The sequence below is a fragment of the Octopus bimaculoides genome, chromosome 6, assembly GCF_001194135.2.
Source record: "Octopus bimaculoides isolate UCB-OBI-ISO-001 chromosome 6, ASM119413v2, whole genome shotgun sequence".
NCBI lineage: Eukaryota > Metazoa > Mollusca > Cephalopoda > Octopoda > Octopodidae > Octopus > Octopus bimaculoides.
In genome coordinates, this window is record NC_068986.1 from 91,582,466 (window position 1) to 91,601,033 (window position 18,568).

At 37.2% G+C, this 18,568-nt stretch overlaps 1 protein-coding gene across 2 annotated transcripts in view; it reads right to left on the reverse strand.

Moving 5' to 3' along the window:
• LOC106873672 (baculoviral IAP repeat-containing protein 6) overlaps positions 1-18,568 on the reverse strand; it is a 134,715-nt gene that overhangs the window by 24,702 nt on the left and 91,445 nt on the right. For both annotated transcript variants that reach the window (XM_014921126.2, XM_014921127.2), the window contains exons 28-43: positions 18,267-18,450; positions 17,581-17,730; positions 17,038-17,251; positions 16,217-16,370; positions 15,180-15,332; positions 14,176-14,628; positions 12,177-12,298; positions 10,475-11,445; positions 9,022-9,216; positions 7,668-7,868; positions 7,102-7,378; positions 6,081-6,319; positions 4,938-5,043; positions 4,074-4,304; positions 2,127-2,692; positions 869-1,080 (exon numbers count right to left, since the gene is read on the reverse strand). In XM_014921126.2, coding sequence (XP_014776612.1) covers positions 869-1,080; positions 2,127-2,692; positions 4,074-4,304; positions 4,938-5,043; positions 6,081-6,319; positions 7,102-7,378; positions 7,668-7,868; positions 9,022-9,216; positions 10,475-11,445; positions 12,177-12,298; positions 14,176-14,628; positions 15,180-15,332; positions 16,217-16,370; positions 17,038-17,251; positions 17,581-17,730; positions 18,267-18,450 — 4,428 coding nt within the window. The remainder of the gene's footprint in view (positions 1-868; positions 1,081-2,126; positions 2,693-4,073; positions 4,305-4,937; positions 5,044-6,080; positions 6,320-7,101; positions 7,379-7,667; positions 7,869-9,021; positions 9,217-10,474; positions 11,446-12,176; positions 12,299-14,175; positions 14,629-15,179; positions 15,333-16,216; positions 16,371-17,037; positions 17,252-17,580; positions 17,731-18,266; positions 18,451-18,568) is intronic.

The window sequence follows — 18,568 nt, forward strand, 5'->3', positions numbered from 1 at the left end:
GTAGTGGGTGCTTTTACGTGCCACCGGCACGAAGGCCAGTCAGGCGGTACTGGCAACAGCCACGCTCAAAATGGTGTATTTTAGTTAGGCGGTACTGGCAACGGCCAACATCACATAATCATCTCCCATGCTGGCATAGGTTGTACAAGTAGGAGGACTGCATTATGCTCCAATGTCTGCTTTGGCATGGTTTCTACAGCTTGATGCACTTCTTAACACCAATCGCTTTACAGTATACTATGTTTTTTGCTTTACATGGCACTAGCACTAGTGAGGTTGCCACGTAACCAGTTAGGTTAAAGCCTCCTTTCAACTGAGGAGGAGTTTAGAAGAGAGGAAAATGATTTTATGCTACAAAACATGGGGCTATCAAAACCTAAGGTAAATCATTATGGTATTAAGTTTATGTTAATCAGTTAACCTGACACAGGTTACCAAAAACCACTAAACATCATAAATTTAATAGAAATTTAACAAAAATTCAAAAATTCTTTTATCTACCACTCATATTCCCCTTGTATAAATATTCATCTTAAGTAATGATATCATGCACAACTCAGTCATCAAGCTTATGTGCGGAATTCTACTGGGCCCCAAAAGCAACATTATGTGAATTATGCCAATCAAGAGATAAAGTGGATTAGGAATTTTAAAAGTTCTGTGGTACTATACAAAAAGAGAATCAACATGAATCCCACCATAATATTCCATTGTGCCCCAAGTTATATCGTTCATCCTAGTGTAAAGCAGAAGATATAAACAGCAAACTAACAAGTTTTATAATAACTCTCTCATGTGTTAAATATTACAAGAAAGTCAGTCTTGAACAAGCAATGATATAAACATATGAATGGATGAAACAACTTACCTTATGCTTATAGTTTACGGATGAGGTTTGTGAAGTAGCAGTGGTACGAGGGGCCTGTACTGGAATAGTGCAGAGTAATGTCAAGAGGACAGGCCAAAATATACTGCCTTCAGCACTTCCCATCCAATCTTTAATCATTGGTTCACGAGTTATCTCAGCAAAGAACCCAAGTATTGCTGCTACAAGGTCAGCAGTTACAGTCAAACCATTAGCTGTTAAAGTGGAAAAGATTTCAGCATCAATTTAGTAATTGGCATTCACACAGGATTTCTTTCACACACTTATATACAGTTGACTATTTATATAAAAGACTAGAATATAATTGATTTGATTTCATTTCCAGTACATTACTAGGACTCATTGGAAACTAATGACCGGTGACTGAAAGGAAAAAGAAATCCCAAGCCAGTAGAATTTCTTCACAATGGTAAGTCAGCAAAGTATCAAAAATCTGTTAGTGCTTCTCAAAATATGGTAAAAATCTGCAAATAATTGAAGACGTCACTGATTTCTTAAATTCAATCAGCTCTGCTTACAAGTTTCTTTCTCTCTGAACAAAGGCAAAATATATATGAACTAAGAAGTGACATTGTAAGATTGTGGAACACTGGCAGTGAATACTATATATCTTCATTTACCACTGATTCATTCATCACTGATCCCGGATAACGATATGCTAAATGTGAACGTGCTATGCTTATGAAGTGATTTGTGATAACACAGATTGGCAACCAGTCAAATTTTGGGCTTAGACTGCAGAAGCACATCTCAGCAACTATCCACAATGCTCAGAACAACTCAGGGTCTTAAGATGAAATCCATTTTACACCAAATTATTGATAACAGGAAAGTTGCTCTAAAAGAAGCACCAGTTATTATGAGTTAATTATTCTATGATACCTCTTAGCCACTCCATAAAAAAAATGTAGGTGTATATTGTTTTGACATTTTCAATAAAAATACTCAAAGTACACACACACACACACTCCCTCTTTCTGGATTGGTCAGAACTATTACTATCCCTTGTAGTATTTGTTCCAGTTATCTGTGTTCTGAGCTCAAATCTCTCAGGAGAAGGGAGACTTGCATGCATAGGTAAGTGTTGATGTAAAAAAAATATCCTTGTCGAGGAGCAAATCTTAGAGAGAAACTTTGCAGATGAAGATACATGGACCACAGAATACATACAGCTGCTGCACAGGAATTGTTTAACCCCCCCACCCCCAAAGAAAAAACTGTAAATAACTGAACAACTTACTTGAATTATCACAGGTGTGAGGATAGCTTTGTTCACCAACAGGACCATTTTCTCCAATCATAGATTTACTAGCATCAGTTAGAGATTCTGGATTGGTTAAACTTTCAGCAAAGCATGCAATCTCATGGTTGCAGAATTCAAACAGCCCCTGAGCAAGAATTGCTGGGAATTTACTAGCAAGTAGTTGTTGCACTGCACCAGGAGATTGGCATGTAATGGCTAAGGTTGACAGATGTGAACGGTCAAGCATCATATTACTGAAATCATGCAATGTGATCAAATTGTTGCCAATGTCTCGGTCAGCTGCCATAGCAGACTGTTGGTTGGTTTGGGCTTCCTTTGAGTCATCCGTCATCGAGATGTGCTGCTGTTGCTGTGAGCTATCTTTGCAGTCATCACTGATAGAGGCTGTCATGCTGTTACTGGGGTTCAACAGGATTCCCATCCACTCAAGGATGAGAGTGAAGAAACTTGGATAGATATAGCAGACAGAGCAAAGAACATTATCAACAGCTCGTTTCAGAGACGAGTCAAAGGACAGAACAGTACTCCATTCATAGACAGATCTGGAATTAGAAATTATTGTTAAGTAAGTTATTGGAAAAACAAACAAGTGCAGATTTACTGATTAATTGATGGCAAAAGTTTCTTTAGATCAAGTATACTCCAAATGAAAATACTTAGAAGTTATAGTACAGATTATGTATTATCTGTGTGGAGTAATGTAGTGTTGTATGTTGCGAGTGTGTATGAGAGGAAGACTATAGTGTGAGCATGCATACACACATATGGAGAGTTATGGGATGTGCAGAGGAGTACGGTGTATGTGGTATGCGTAAAGGGAGTGCAGTGTGTATAAGGGAAATATGACGTGTGGAGGAATACAGTGAGTGCAGAGAGATATGTGGTGAGGTGTAAAACAGGAATCATTGCTGACCAGCTACTGAAAGAAATGCTAGTTTTAAGGCGGTGAGCTGGTAGAAACATTAGCATGCCGGGCGAAATGCTTAGCGGTATTTCATCTGCTGATACGTTCTAAGTTCAAATCCTGCCAAGGTCGACTTTGCTTTTCATCCTTTCGGGGTCGATAAATTAAGTACCAGTTGCGCACTGGGGTCGATGTAATCGACTTAATCTCTTTGTCTGTCCTTGTTTGTCTCCTCTATGTTTAGCCCTTTGTGGGCAATAAAGAAATAAGAAATGCTAGTTAATATTGTATCATAAGTGTTGTTACTGCATCATTTCTTCTCATTGGTTCAGTTTACCTAATTGTAGATGTATACCACTGTGATTAACAAATGTCTTTTTAACTCTCACTGCTAAATAATTATTCCATGGATATGGAGAAGGAAACCTTTTCCCCAAAGAGTCTTTAGAGATGCCAACATCAGCTGATACAACTATACTATTAAAGTAGCAGAAGCAGCAGGCAAATAAAAACAGTACTACTACAAGACATGTTGTCATCCAATTGCTATGCCTTACAAGAAATTAGGTCACTGGAAAGGTTTGCTTATAATACAGTTTCATTTCCCAGATGAGCTATTTCATTAAACTTACTTGTAACTGGTGTAATACCTCTGAATCACAATCTTCTCCATTTGGATTGTGGCATAAATGAAATCAAAAACCCAGTTCTCAACAAGACAACAGTGTATCAATTTGTTTTTTGTTTTTTTTTTAATACAGATAGCATTTGTTTGATGTTGCCTTAATTCAAGAGAATTGACAAATAATTGGGTGTTTTCTTTTTCTTTTCTTACTGAAGTAACAGCAAATAAGTGTGATAAGAACAATGAAAGAGAGAGAAAGTAGAAGAGAAAGGAAGAGAGAGAGAGAAAGAGAGAGAGAGAGAGAGAAAGAAAGAGAGAGAGAGCAAGATAAAGCAGAAGAGACAGAGAGGGATAGAGAGAGTAAACAAGAAGAGGAACGAGAAAAAAAAGATACCTGAAGAGTTGTGGTGTAATGATGGTTCGCAGTTCATTGCGCACAGGAAGGCTGTGGCTGTACCAGAGTATAGCTGCAATGCAGTGAACATGGGGAGCTGCTGGATGAGGTAGCGTGAAATAAGGGGCTTCATGAGGAGCTGGACCATATCCATTGTTGAGGGACAGCATTTCTGACTTCTGCAGAGCTACTTCAGCACTGTCACCCAGCCATACTATTAGGGCCTTTAATCTATAAAAAGAAAGTATTAACAGAGTTTATACTAAAAGCATCAGATTGAAATTTTGGAGGAGGAAAAAAAAAAACATTCAATGAAATCTAAAGTATTTGTTTTATAAAAATTTTCATTAAATCACAGTCAGAAGAAGAGATGGATAATGCCTTTGGTGTTTATTGATCCATCCACATTGATGAGGAGAAAATAGTCTAGAAGTTGAAAGAGAATATGGATAGAAAGTATTTTAAAAATCTGTAAGCAGAATTGTACTTTGTTCAGAGGAAAAACAATAATTACTACAGTAGTAAGGTTTGTGATTGATGAACAAATGGTCAGACGTCCAAAATGTTAACCTCACAACTGTTGGACCACATTAGAGTATCCTTTTAATGATGTACAAGTGTATTTACAGCATTTCTATTACTTCTAACCTTATTTAAGGACTGCTTAAACTTACACTGGATGCAACACTAGTTATAGAAGGATAAATTTAATCAGACAGCTTTCTATTTCTGTACCCCAAGACATTGGAGTAGATATCTTTTTGATTTCTGGTTTTGTACTTCAACTAATGCCATAACGTGTTACATGATCACAATGTTGTAGAAGACCAAGGAAAATAGAATATCTTTGGTGGATCTACTCACCTAGCAGGGGTACCACTATCCTGTAGAGTTCCTAGCTGATACAGGATCTCAATTGTGGAATCATTTGCAACACCACTCACTTTCCCCATGAAAGAGACAGAATCATCTACAAGAAATAAAAAAAAATATTCACAATTTCAAAATTACTTAAAACAAATGGAACTGACATGGTGTAGAAGACTCTTTGAAAAATATGTCAAACAGTTTAGTAAAAACATAGAAACAACAAGAAATTCAGCTGCAAACAAACCTGACAATAAGTAAGGAGAGAATATAATTGTTATAAAAAGGCTCTGATCAACTCTGATCGAGCAGTTCTGAGATAGATACTAAACCATATCTTGCTGAGCTGTGCTAAGTATTTGTTTCTATATATTACTAGAACTTACTTTGTTGGAAAGTTTACTGATACTACAGATTAAAGAACTGTTGTATTCCCAGCAAACCAAATATTTGATCCAGTTTCAACTTCTAGTTTTAACTACTTATAATATCGCTATATTTTCTGAAGAATATATCAGCCTCACAACTCATATTTTTCCTTATCCCAAGAAATCTCAAGTTTCATGCATAACAGATATAACTTGATGTAATAATTTTTTAGTGGCTCTTAGGATACTAAAAAGAGATTAGAACTTCAAGTGGTTAAGAAACTCTCAAGACAGTTCAAACACAAAGAATGAATTGATTATTTCAATAACCCCAGAGTTCTATAAAACTAGTGCTTTAACTCTGCTCCTTTTAGTGTGAAATAAAAGTGAAACCAATCACCAACTCTCTGGAGAAGATATCACTTTATCACAGCTGAACAAGTGTTGTGGTGATTATTTCGTGCTGACAATTAGATGGGAAAGACACATGCAGAATAAAATATCTAGTAAAATAAGACAAAATTAATTGACTATGATGAGTTTGAATATGTGAACCTATCATTTAAACATCCACTTTCCCATGCTTCCACAGGTCAGATGGAATTTGTTGAGGCAGATTTTCTAGTCAGAAGCCTTTCCTGTTGCCAACCCTCACCTGTTTCCAAGTGAGTTAATATTTCCCCTATGGAAGACTGGAAATGAACAATATCACCTGTACACACAGATAGAGTTACAAACAGTAAATTGTAAGAGAAAAGTTTTAACAACTAACCAGGCTGTCCAAGGAAAGATGGCTTCCTTAATAAACTGTAGATGAGGGTAAGACCCATATCTGTAGAATGTAGTCCAAGTTTAAGGAGCACTGTTTCAAGATGATGCGAATGAGTGCTGGCTTGAGGGGACACCAACAGGGCAGTGCATGTGGTCAGTAAATGTGGAATGGCTGCTGCTGCAGACGCAATACTTTCTTCGACGGTCAAACAATGCTGCAACAGTTGGACCCAGCCAAGGCTGTCAAGTGAAAATAGTTTAAAAGTTCAGATTATTGTAAACTTTTGGTAGCATCATAACATTGATGTCTTATTACATCACATAATCGAGAGCAAAATGTCTGAAGAAGGCAGCCAGAAAGAATGAAGGAATAAAATTAGCAAGAGTATAAAGTAGAAATTGAACTTAGATCTTGTTAAAATCAAATTTCTGTTCCCTCGTGAATGCTTATCTAGGTTTTTTTTTTCTTACATTCATACTTATTTTGATAGTGAATGCATATATGCACAAAATCTCTCACTTGGATATAAACACACACACACACACACACACAAACAGACACACAGTACTTATTAACATATATTTATATGATGAATTTTAATAAATTCTAAAAATTTTCATAATAAACTATAACAATAATAATAATTTCAAATTTTGCTACAAGGGCAGCAAGTTCAGGGGAGTGGTAAGTTGATTGCAGTGACCCCAGCATTCAACTGGTACATATTTTATCAACCCCAGAAGGATGAAAGGCAAAGTTGACCTTGGCGGAAATTGAACTCAGAATGCATAGATGATGAAATGCCGCTAAGCATTTTGCCTGGCATGCTATCAATTCTGCCAGCTTGCTGCCTTAATAATAATAATAATAATAATAAGAGTCACAACTGAAAGTTATTTAAACATACCACAGCTGTGGAACAGATTTACTTAATTTGAACAAAGAAATCTTTATCAAAGCACAAAGAAGAACAACATTTACACAAAGTAAGATTAAAAAAAAAAAAAAATTGAGTACTGACCTGGTTTTTGATACCACATCATCAGTTGGAGCTAAAATACTGGCTGGCTTTTGGTTGGTTTCACTAAATGCACTGTGTCCCATCAATAGGATCTGTGACAGCCCAATGGTCATAGAATCCCGAGCCCTGTGCAGGCGGATGGTAACCATGGTGACAACCTCAGGCCGAATCAGCTGGAGACGGATGAAGCCAAGACTGCAAGTCATCAATGGCGCACTCATCGGTGTCACAGTAATCCCATCATGGCTGACTTCCAGAGAAACATAGGATGGACAGGCTGAAAGTTAAAAAAAAAACATGAATACCACACAAATTTATATCATAGAATTGCTAGTGTGTTATACAAAATATTTTGTGATAATTTAGTTATATTCCTTTAAGTTCAAATCATGCCCAAGTGAAAACATTTTAAGGTTGATAAAAATTTTAAAAAGACACTGTCCCAGCAAAGTTGCAGTCCAATGACAGAAACTAGCAAAAGAATAGAGAAAATGCTTTTGTGGTAGATATAAGATTACTACATCCCAACAATGACAAAAGAATTCGACAAGTCAGAAACTACTTACTGGATAATGAGGTATTGTGAGGTGAAATCTGGACCTCTTTCAACAGAATGGCAAATGGCAATTGTATTGTTAAATCAACCCATGTCTCATCTGGATAGAAGTGATAGGACCAAGCTGCTGACCTGGCCCTCCGGTGTGGAGGTGATGCTTGAATAAGTACTTCAGCAGGTGTAGCTGTGGGGCTACTTGAAGATATGGAGCCTGTAAAAAGAAAACAAACAGCAATTTCAATATGACTTATTTCTGGCTTAAACAGAATAATTAAACCCTTTCAATTTTTGTTTATAACCTCTCATGTGGTTTCTACAGATAGCATAGGTGAAGAGGCATATATGAATTTGATGATTTCCACTGCTAACTGATGAAAAGAAAAATATACATTTTACTGTTTTATATCCATTTTCCCTCAATTGTGAGGTAAATCATCATCATCATCATCATCGTTTAACGTCCGTTTTCCATGCTAGCATGGGTTGGACGATTTGACTGAGGACTGGTGAACCAGATGGCTACACCAGGTTCCAATCTGATTTGGCAGAGTTTCTACAGCTGGATGCCCTTTCTAACACCAACCACTCCGAGAGTGTAGTGGGTGCTTTTACGTGCCACCGGCACGAAGGCCAGTCAGGAGGTACTGGCAACGGCCACGCTCGAAATGGTGTATTTTACGTGCCACCTGCACAGGAGCCAGTCCAGCGGTACTGGCAAATATCTTTTGCAAACTTGAATATTTCCACATTACTGAAAGACTTGCATGAGCACTGGACAAAATGTCTCGCCATAATTGTCTCTTACATTTTGCATTCAAATCCTATTGTAGTGAACTTTCAACCTTTACTTTTGGAGCTGATTAAATAAGTACCAGTCAAGGACTGGGAGTGATTAAATCAAGTGTTCCCACTCTACAACATACAGCCTTGGGCCTACACGAGAAATATTATTGGAGGGTGTAGCATTTTTATAGTTGGGTATTACAGAAATGAGTAATGTAAGTTTATAAAATGCTTTTATACACTGCAATTCACATTATTTGCAACACCAAGTTATACATGGTATCTGTTTATAGTGAAATGATCTGAATTAGCTACAGGTCAGTGTCTTGACCATAGACTCAGTATGGTGACAATACCAAAATACGAACTACTAGTTATTTGCTTGTATCAGTTTGGTAAACTTTGAAACTGGCTCAAGTGAGCAGCAATCTTACATAGTCTTTATCTAAAAAAGTCTTAAGAAATTTGATTTTGTGTTCATGAAATACAAATTCAAAGTAGACAACCCAAAAGCTTAAAAGAATGATTAAGAAACAGGCAGGCTGTCAACAATAGCTAATTTCTTTGAGAGGTTTACTTACCAAGGGGAGCAAAATTCTGTAGAATATCATTACAGTCAGTGTTGGTGGAATTGACATTGAGCCGGTGGGCACTGGGTAGCCGGCTATTGTTACTATTGTTTAAGTTCTGCATCATTGTAGAGATAAGACCAGGGCTAGTGTTGACAATCTTCTGACTGCAACTTACCAGGTTGTTGCAAATCACATCGACAGCCCCTACAGAAATATAAATTAAAGAAAAATAGGAACAAATGAAATAAATAAATAGTGGTGACAATAACTGTGGAGCTTCAGACAAGCAGAGTTAAGTGTCCTCTACAAAAAATACTACAAAAGGAGTTAAGTGTGTCTGTCTCTCTCTAGTACAATGCAGGAAGTGATTGTTAGTAAAATTAAATATCTTGTAAGAAAATACAGCATGATGTGAACTTGTAACCTAGAAGTCACGAATGCAATGCATTACTCTCCTAGACACTATTTCTCATTAAAGAAATTAAAGGATTTTTTAAAGCATGAGATGAAATTTTTTGTTAAAAGGTCAACAGAATAACCAAGAGAATTCACTGTGTGAGTTCACAAATTTTATTGGTGCCAAATGAATAAATTGCAAAACTTGTTCTAGTAAGATTTCAATTCAAACAGATGAGGTACCAAACTAGATGTCAACCATTTTAGGCTCATGTGAGCTTTTGCAGTGTACTCATAGACATTGTACATATGTAAACATAATGTGATGATAGGGGTACTCTTATAAAAAGTAATTTTCAATTGCCTAAATATTATGTTATGCTGTTTTTCCTTCATGCTACTTTCCATACTATTAAGCAACTAAGAGAGTTTGCTTGTTCCAGGATAAATAACTAGTGTTTTATCAAAAACTACAATATTGCTGGTGAAGCTGCAGTGAACTGTACTATTGATGGTACCGATTTTATAGCTAAGATTAGGAAGTGCAGCTCTTTTGAGTTGACAGATTAACCAATAAGCAGCTATGGTCAATAGTTTGTATTGTCACAATTGTTGTGTATATGACCATTGATGTGTTTAAATGGTCCAGTTCATCTAGTGGGGTAACTACTCTCAGGTTGAAGTCCATCAATCACCACCTTGATAACAGTGGTAGGGGAATCTATCAATTCATCAGAACCCTAATTACTAAGCAAGCTACAACTAAACCAGAATCATAATCACTCAGTAATTTGTTATCCTCATTAAAGGAAAGGAAGATTGAAAACAACAACAGAATAAAACTATTGTATATGCTACTATATAAATTCACCTTGAATCCCAAACAACTTTCTTTCTAACATAATTCTATAATTTTAAGTGACCACAACTGTTTGGACTCCTCCTTAAAATAAAATACTATGTAATACAGGTTTGTAAAGATTCCAATATAAATAGAATTGACCAAGTGAAACTAATGTGTAATTGTACTTGCCCATAAACAAAAACAATATGCAATGGTACTCACCCATTTGAAGGAACATTTTCACAGCGCTGCTGTTATTCAGTACTTTCAGTATAAACCAGAGTAGTGGATCAGAAAGTCGACAGAGGCTGTGCCCCTGTACATACTGTCTGCCCCCACTGGACAGGTACACAAACAAAGACTCCAGCACAAGTTTAATGTCCGAACACTTATTGGTCAAAGTAACTAATATTTGGTAAACGCCGTCTCCGACGGAAAGGGGTTCTCCTATTCCAAATGTATCGTACCAGCATGAGGAAGAGGCACCTATCCCGTTGCAAATGAGCGATGCCATAGGGCTGCTGCTGCAGTAGCTCAGAGTATGTATCAGGCTGGACATGATCTGCTGGTGACCAACAATGATGTCGGCCAGGTAGGTAGTGTTGTCATTGGGGTCACCAGCTGGCTGCCCACCAAGTCCACTGGAAGCAGACACGCCCTTCTCTTCAAAAGTCTCTTGCTCTTTCTCATCATCTGAACGAGACAGGTTGCGAAGTGGGGAAGAAGCAAACACATGACTAAGCTTAGCTGAGTCTGGCATAGGGGCAGCTGTGAAGGAGGTAGACAAATTAGGGGGGTGGTGTGTACTTGTACTTTCTGCTGTGTCTGTTTGGGGAGGGTTCCGGGAAAAGCGTGCTGGTAGTGGAATCTGGACAAGAATGTTGACAAGTTTCACAAGGCTGCACATAAATCTATCTCGGCTGGCATCGCCAGTATTTGAGCTTGTATCAACACCTCGAAAGAGGCTAGCAAATAAACCACCAAAGCAGAAGCGAGCATTGATTCCGTCATCTCCTGCCTTGCGGCATACCACTAGCTCCTGACACAGGATGTGTTGGTGAACTAGAGAGCTGATAGCCTCTACTACACTGATTGCATTGCTGACATCAACTTGTTCATATTTTAGACAAAGGACAAAATCTAAAAAGCGACATTGTGCATCCAGAGGTCCAGAGCTGTTGTAAAAGGCTCCTCTGGAAAGAAAAGAAAAGAATAAGAGTTAATATCAAAACAGTATTTTTTTCTTTACAAGTAGATAAAATACTGATTTTCATGCACAAGAAATTGATCTTGTAGTTGCACAAGTGCAAGGTGTACAACAACCAAATTGTTGGACCCATTACTAACATGACATGCACCCTGTAGTAGAAACTTGATATTGCATTGGACTACAGCTGCATCATCATCATCATCATCGTTTAATGTTCACTTTCCATGCTAGCATGGGTTGGATGATTTGACTGAGGACTGGCGAACCAGATGGCTGCACCAGGCTCCAGTCTGATCTGGCAGAGTTTCTAGTTGGATGCCCTTCCTAACGCCAACCACTCCAAGTGTAGTGGGTGCTTTTATGTGCCACCGGCACGAAGGCCAGTCAGGTGGTACTGGCAACGGCCACGCTCAAAATGGTGTCTTTTACATGCCACCTGCACAGGAGTCAGTCCAGCGGCACTGGCCACGACCTCGCTTGAATGTTTTGTTCACATACCACCGGCACAAGTGCCATTAAGGTGACGCTGCTAACGATCACGCTCAAATGGTGCTTTTTTCGTGCCACCGGCACAGAAGCCAGACAGCTGCTCTGGCAGTGATCCCACTCAGATGGTGCTGTTAGCACTCCACTGGCACGGGTGCCAATTGCACTATTCATACCAGACAAAAGTTACTCACAGAGCAAAAGAGAATCTAACGAAAGTGTATTTACCTGTCTGCGGTCAAAACGTACACCAGTTTTAGAAGAAGTTCTTTGAGTGTCATTTGTTCAGGTGCTTTCACTTCCAGTCGCTGGAGAAATTCATAGAAAGCTTTAGCAGCTGAAGGTCCAACCTAGAAGACAATAAAAAACAATGACGATATACAGAGATACAGAACTATTGAGGACTTAAATTAAAGAAATGCAGAGAAAATTTCTTATAAATGGGAATAAACTAGAGAGAGAGATAATGCATATATTATTTGTGCTTATTTGCAAACACACAATTCCATTTATCAAATACAATTTAATTATTATTTCATCATCATTAAAACAGTGAGAAGGAGCTTGTGAGATGAAAGTTTTCAACATGGTGTTATAACTTAAAGTTCATGCACCATGTTAAAATCATGTTTTTTCATATATCTTTGTGGTGTGTTCATTCAGTTCATGTCATGTTCAATGGCGTGTGTGTTCATTCACTTCATATCATGTTCAATGTATGTTTTTGATGACTATTGAGTTGTGCTCATAACAATGTGGCTATTATGAAAATGTATTAATTTTTTTTCCTATTTTCAGATGTCTAATTATGAAATCACAAATTTTGAGCTTAGCATATCGCTGTGTCTTTACTGGAGAAAAAATTTGGATGCAAAAGCAGCTGCCAAAGCAACTTGTGACGTTGAAGGTGAAGGTACAGTGGCACCACGCACTGCACAGAAATGGTTCAAGCATTTCAATAAAACGATTTGGATGTTGAAGACAGATCATGTTCTGGACGACCAATAGTTTGGGCCAAAGGAGACTTGCAAGCCTTTTTGGATGTTGAGCTGTCATCAAGCACTCACAAATTGGCTTAAGAACTTGGTGTTGATCAGAAGACAGTTTGGAATCATCTAAAGTAACTTGATTCAGTCCACAAAAAGCCACGACAAGATACACATGAGTTGACTGAAGCACAAGCAGCCAAACAAGTTATAATTTGCTGCCAATTGCTCAACAATAAGTTGGATGACAGGTTTTGGAAGCGAATTGTGACATCAGACAAGAAGTGGGTCTACTTGGTCAATCACAATCAAAACAAGCGTTGGGTCCCAAAAGGTCAAATTCCTTGATCTCTTCCAAAGCAAAATCAATTTGGAAAGAAGATCATGATTTCCATTTGGTAGAACTTCAAAGGAATCTTGCATTTTGAACTTGTGCTGAATGGGCGTGCCATCAATGCTGAACTTTACTGTGAGCAACTTGATTGAGTCTACGATGCACTAGTTGAAAAGTACCCAAAACTTGCTTGTCGAAAATGCACTTTGTTTCAACAAGACAATGCAAAGCCGCATATGGCCAGAAAAACCATCAACAAGACTGCAGCCTATAGTCCAGATGTTGCCCCATCTGACTACGGTCTCTTCCAATTAATGCTGTAATTTATGAAAAGTCGCTGATTTGAGTCATTTGATGAAGTTGAAGAAGCTTGTCAAGAATTTTTCGATTCAAAGCTGAAGGATTGGTACTTTGACCAAATCCGAAAGCTTGCAGATCATTGGCAGAAGGTGGTGGAAAATGATGGTCTTTATTTTGAAGAATAGTTGTTGTTTATTTTTGAATAAATTCTTGCATAAAAAAATCATTATTTTAACACAGTGCATGAACTTTTTCCATAACCTAGTAAAATTCTTAACAATATCAAAAGCAACCCCAACTGAGCTGCACCTAATATACAAAGTCACAACTTTACAAATTCAATTAAATGCCCTATCCCTCAAACAAAGAAATCTAGTAATTGATATATAGACTCTTATTAGGTGGTTATCATATATACTAAGGTCCTTAAATTAAAATATCAATTATAACTGATTCAGCAAGAGGAAATTGGAAGACACAAGAGTGGAGAAAAGAGTTCCATATGAAGAACACCAAGAAATGTATACAATATAAATATGTATCATTAATTTACAAAAATACATTATTTGAATGCAATAGAGGTTTGATAAAAAAAGATTATAGTTACCTGTTGGTATCGTAAAGTTAAGGCTGATGGACCTGTATTGGTGGAGCTGGACAGAAATCGTATTAAGACATTCATGAAATTAGGGTTTGAGAGAATGACAGAAGCCATGGGTTTCCCAACAGTTAGATTGCCATGAGACACCCACTGGTTACAGAGCAATGTGAGGGTTTGGAATGCAAGTACCCAGGTGCGGACAGGAATGTTGGGCATGTAAGAGAGGGCTTCAAGAAGAGTGTTTACAAAAGAAGGGTTCAACATTATAAGAGGGGTTTTGCTAGAGTCAAATACTACTGGCTGTCCGCTGCTAACACCAGCATCTTCATGGTTGCTGTCTTCATTCAACATTAACCAAAGCTGAAGCAAAGTGTCTAAATGGACTTGTTGACTCAAAAGCTGAGAGGTCATGTGATCATAGCACATGCAAAGCATTCCTGCAGAACTGGTTGTCTGAAACTAAAGAAAAGAAATAAAAAAATGGATAAGTAAGACTATAACAAATTTATATAATATTTTATTTACGAAATTAAAATCCTATTAAAACTATAAATTTTACAGTTCATGCTGATATTGACTTGATAAGTTAAAAGCAATAATGATTATTTCTAAAACAGGCACAAAGCCACACATTTTGAAAAAGGAAGCCTTTAACTTGACCAGTATTCATTTAACCTGGAAGGATAAAGGACAAAGTTACACCAAGAAAGGTAAGGAGTAGTAACGGCAGAACATTTAGTCTAATACACTAAAGTGCTGATGGGCAAGTCTTTTCAGTTCTGTTTTCTGCATTTGAAATAACGACCTTACCAAAGAGTTTCTACACCTGCTAGAAACAGCAGCCAAACCTCCCTTAAATCATATCCAAGCATCTTAAAACAAGAGGGTCACATTGATATTACAGTCCTAGATATATTATCCAGTAATTTTATTGACCATACATTTACAGGATGTAGCTGACCTAGTGCTAAACAACAATATTAACAGTAATTAAAGTAAAATGATCATACTTGTGTTGGGCTGGTACACTGTATTATCTCACTCAGTTCGTCATCTGTGCTGGAAAATTGGAATGGTTGGAAAAAATGCCAGATTGGAGGGGCAAGTGGCAGACGTGCATTGAATGCTCCCTGGACAGACACCATCTGATAAGAAAGCATCACCTGAAGAAGAAGAACAACAACAGTTACAATGAAAACTTTACATTATACATCTTTTGTTTGCCAAACTAAATAACCATTTACGTCATTTACTTGAGGATAAGTTACACTATTTTATACTTGATTTTAACTGGAAAAACTGGGATGCAAGTTATACATAGGGCAAAAACTATAACTATGAAAGGAAAAAATTTTGTACAAAGATTTAATACTAAATTAGGGGTGCAATTCATACACAAGTAAATACAGTACGTTTCTTCAAACAACACTACCATAAAGACACCATTTTTAGTTTATTTGTAAGCACATTCTTTTTATAGTGTATCATCATTATTTTATGTCCACTTCTCCATGTTGGTATGGATTTGACAGATGTGACACCATTTCCTCACTTACTGCCCCACTTCGCTTTGTATTCTGCTGCCAAAAAGAAATGCCAGGTTGGAGAGACTAGAGGTAGACAAACATCAAGTTATGGAAATTCTGTTTTGTTTTGTTTTTTCTTTCTTAATTAGTGAGCCAGAGTTAATTTCCCGGTACAAAACTGCTGACTGCAGAACCAAATGTATGCATTAATTCCATTTATAACATTGGTCTGGTAGCATCAATAACCTGCTAGAATTAACATCCAACCCTCCCACAAATCCATTGGCCGAGATACTCTATACCTGAAAAGACTGAATGGTTACAGTTGCAATGCCTTTGATAATATGGTCTGCTGAGTCATGTCTAACCTGGATCTAAACAAGAGTCACTTGCGACCTACAGAAAGAAGATGGAAGTGACAACTGCAGAATGAAACATTTCGACATTTCAGTAGAAATTTATACAAATGAATCCCCACAAAAAAAAAAACTAAAAAAAAGAGAGAGAGAATATGCACTTACTCGCAAGCCAAGCTCAGCTTGAAGCTGTAAGCCAAGTTCCAAGCGGAAATCCACAGCTGCTGATAGTCCTTGAGGCCCAAGGAGAGATTTTCCATAGTCAAATTTGGATTTACATTGTTTCATTTTCTGTTTCTTTTCATCCGGGTAGTAAACGCTGTCAATATAAGATTTAACATCTGATACCACAACTGAATCAACTTGTTAGTATCTAAGAGCAAGACCCTTCAGCCTCCTGAACCTTAAAAAATACTTAAGATAGGAAAATGGAACTGGCTGTCTTGTTCAGTATATAGTGTAACATTTGTATTAAATAATAATAATCTTGACATAGTCTCCTTTTTCTTTCTTCAAGTTCACAGATGCCATGTCCCCCAAAAGTGTAGGAATATTACAATCCAGTGCTTTTTTTCTTTAAGCAACCTCACTTGAAAACCTGAATATACATTAGGTGGTGCATGTAATTTGATGACTGTAACACAATAAACCAATACCACTACACTTTTAGCAAAACTCTGATGAAACAAATAGAAAAATAGTAATGAAAACAAAATAAAACATTTTTAACATGCAGAAAAGTGGAAAATCTAAAAGAATAGACATATTAGAGAATATTCTGATATTCACATAGCCTGATGTACTTCATTGATCTATTGGGAACTATAAAACTGATAGCACTTTAAAGAGTGGAGTTTATGAAAACCTACCAATTAACACATGACATGTTTATAGTGAAATGTGAACATTTTCCAATAGACAAAAATCCAGCTTTATTTAGTTCCCGAACTGATTGTTTTAGAAGGTGAGAAAAATCAAGAACTTACGAAGCTAGTGCATCTGGAGTATTGTTGCCATCTGCTGACTGGACAGACTGGATAGAGCCCTCATCACAATCCAGTCCAGGGGGTGGCTTAGATTGAACTCCTACCATGAATTCCTGAAATTTAGCAGCAGCATCATCATCATATTCATTTTCTTCCAGTAAGAAATCCAAGTTAGTCTTTGATGTTGATTCTTTTGTTTGACCAAGTTCAGAGTCTACATTTTGAGATTGAACACCAAAATATCAATTTAATAGAGTCTTTTAAAAAAGAAAATTTTCATAAATAAAACATATAAAGCTAACAAATTCTAGTATTGGTTTAAAAGAAAACCGAAGCTAAATAGAATAAATGGAACCTGTGAGAAAGGATTCAAAGCTGAAAGAGAAGTGCTGAATTGAACTGATGATCCTAATTATGCACTTTTGACAGAATGACATAAACAGTGACAATAGCTACCTTACATTTACTAGATACACTAGTAAACTAGCAAATAGACTAAATTATACCAAGTGATAATGGAATAAAAAGATGAAAAATACAAACCAGTGGCATCAATGGCTTCAACTGCCATAGCATCTAATGAAGGTATAGGAAGGCTTCCAGACAAGGAATCCAATTTGTCATTTACAGCAGCTGATATGTCATCATCTGTGACTCCCTCCAACGGGCTACTAGCAGGATAGAGTCGTTCACCTGGGAAGACAGAAAACAACAGTAAATAAGTAAACAGGGATGCAAACATGGCTGTCTAAGAGTTTTACTTCACAACCCTATGGTTCCCAGTTTACTACCACAGTACAGTACCTTGAGCAAGTCACTTTTACTAAGGTTCTGAAGTGAATACAGCCTTGCAAGTGGAATTTGAAAGATGTAAATTGTGCAGAAAGCTGCTATATTTCAGCAACAAAAGATGTAAACAACAATGTCATGATCATTTTACATCTATTTTACTACACCGACATACATGGAGAGAGAGAGAGAGAGAGAGAGAGGGTGTAAGAGAAGACAGTATGATAGGAGGAGAGAGGAAGATGAAAAGAGAATTAAAAAGGAAAAGAAAGAGGAGAGGGTGACAAAACCAATAAATTAGTGCTTGTGAATGAAGTATCTTGGGATATTTACACCTACATTCCCTTATTCTCACATCAAAAACCTGTAACCAATAACATTACTATGTACAAAATGCTACAAAAAAAAAAACTAACAAATAAAACAAACTAGATATTTACCATCCAAGATGTCTTGTAAAAGACAAGTAATTGCATGCCCAGCCCAAGGGCCTCCCCAAGCAACGGTGCCATGGTTGAAATCTTGGTTAGCTGCCAAAAGGATTAACTGCTGAAGTTGGTCTTGGGTCATGGCCTCTGACAAACAAATGGCTGGTCTTGTTGCCAAGCAAATTCGTGCTAAAACCTGATTCGTGTTAGAAGAAAGGCAACATCAGTATTAAGATAAAAATGACAAAATGGGGCATGAGCCATAAAGAAAGAAAAAATTCAATTCTCATTCTCTACTTTATTGACAGCTTTAC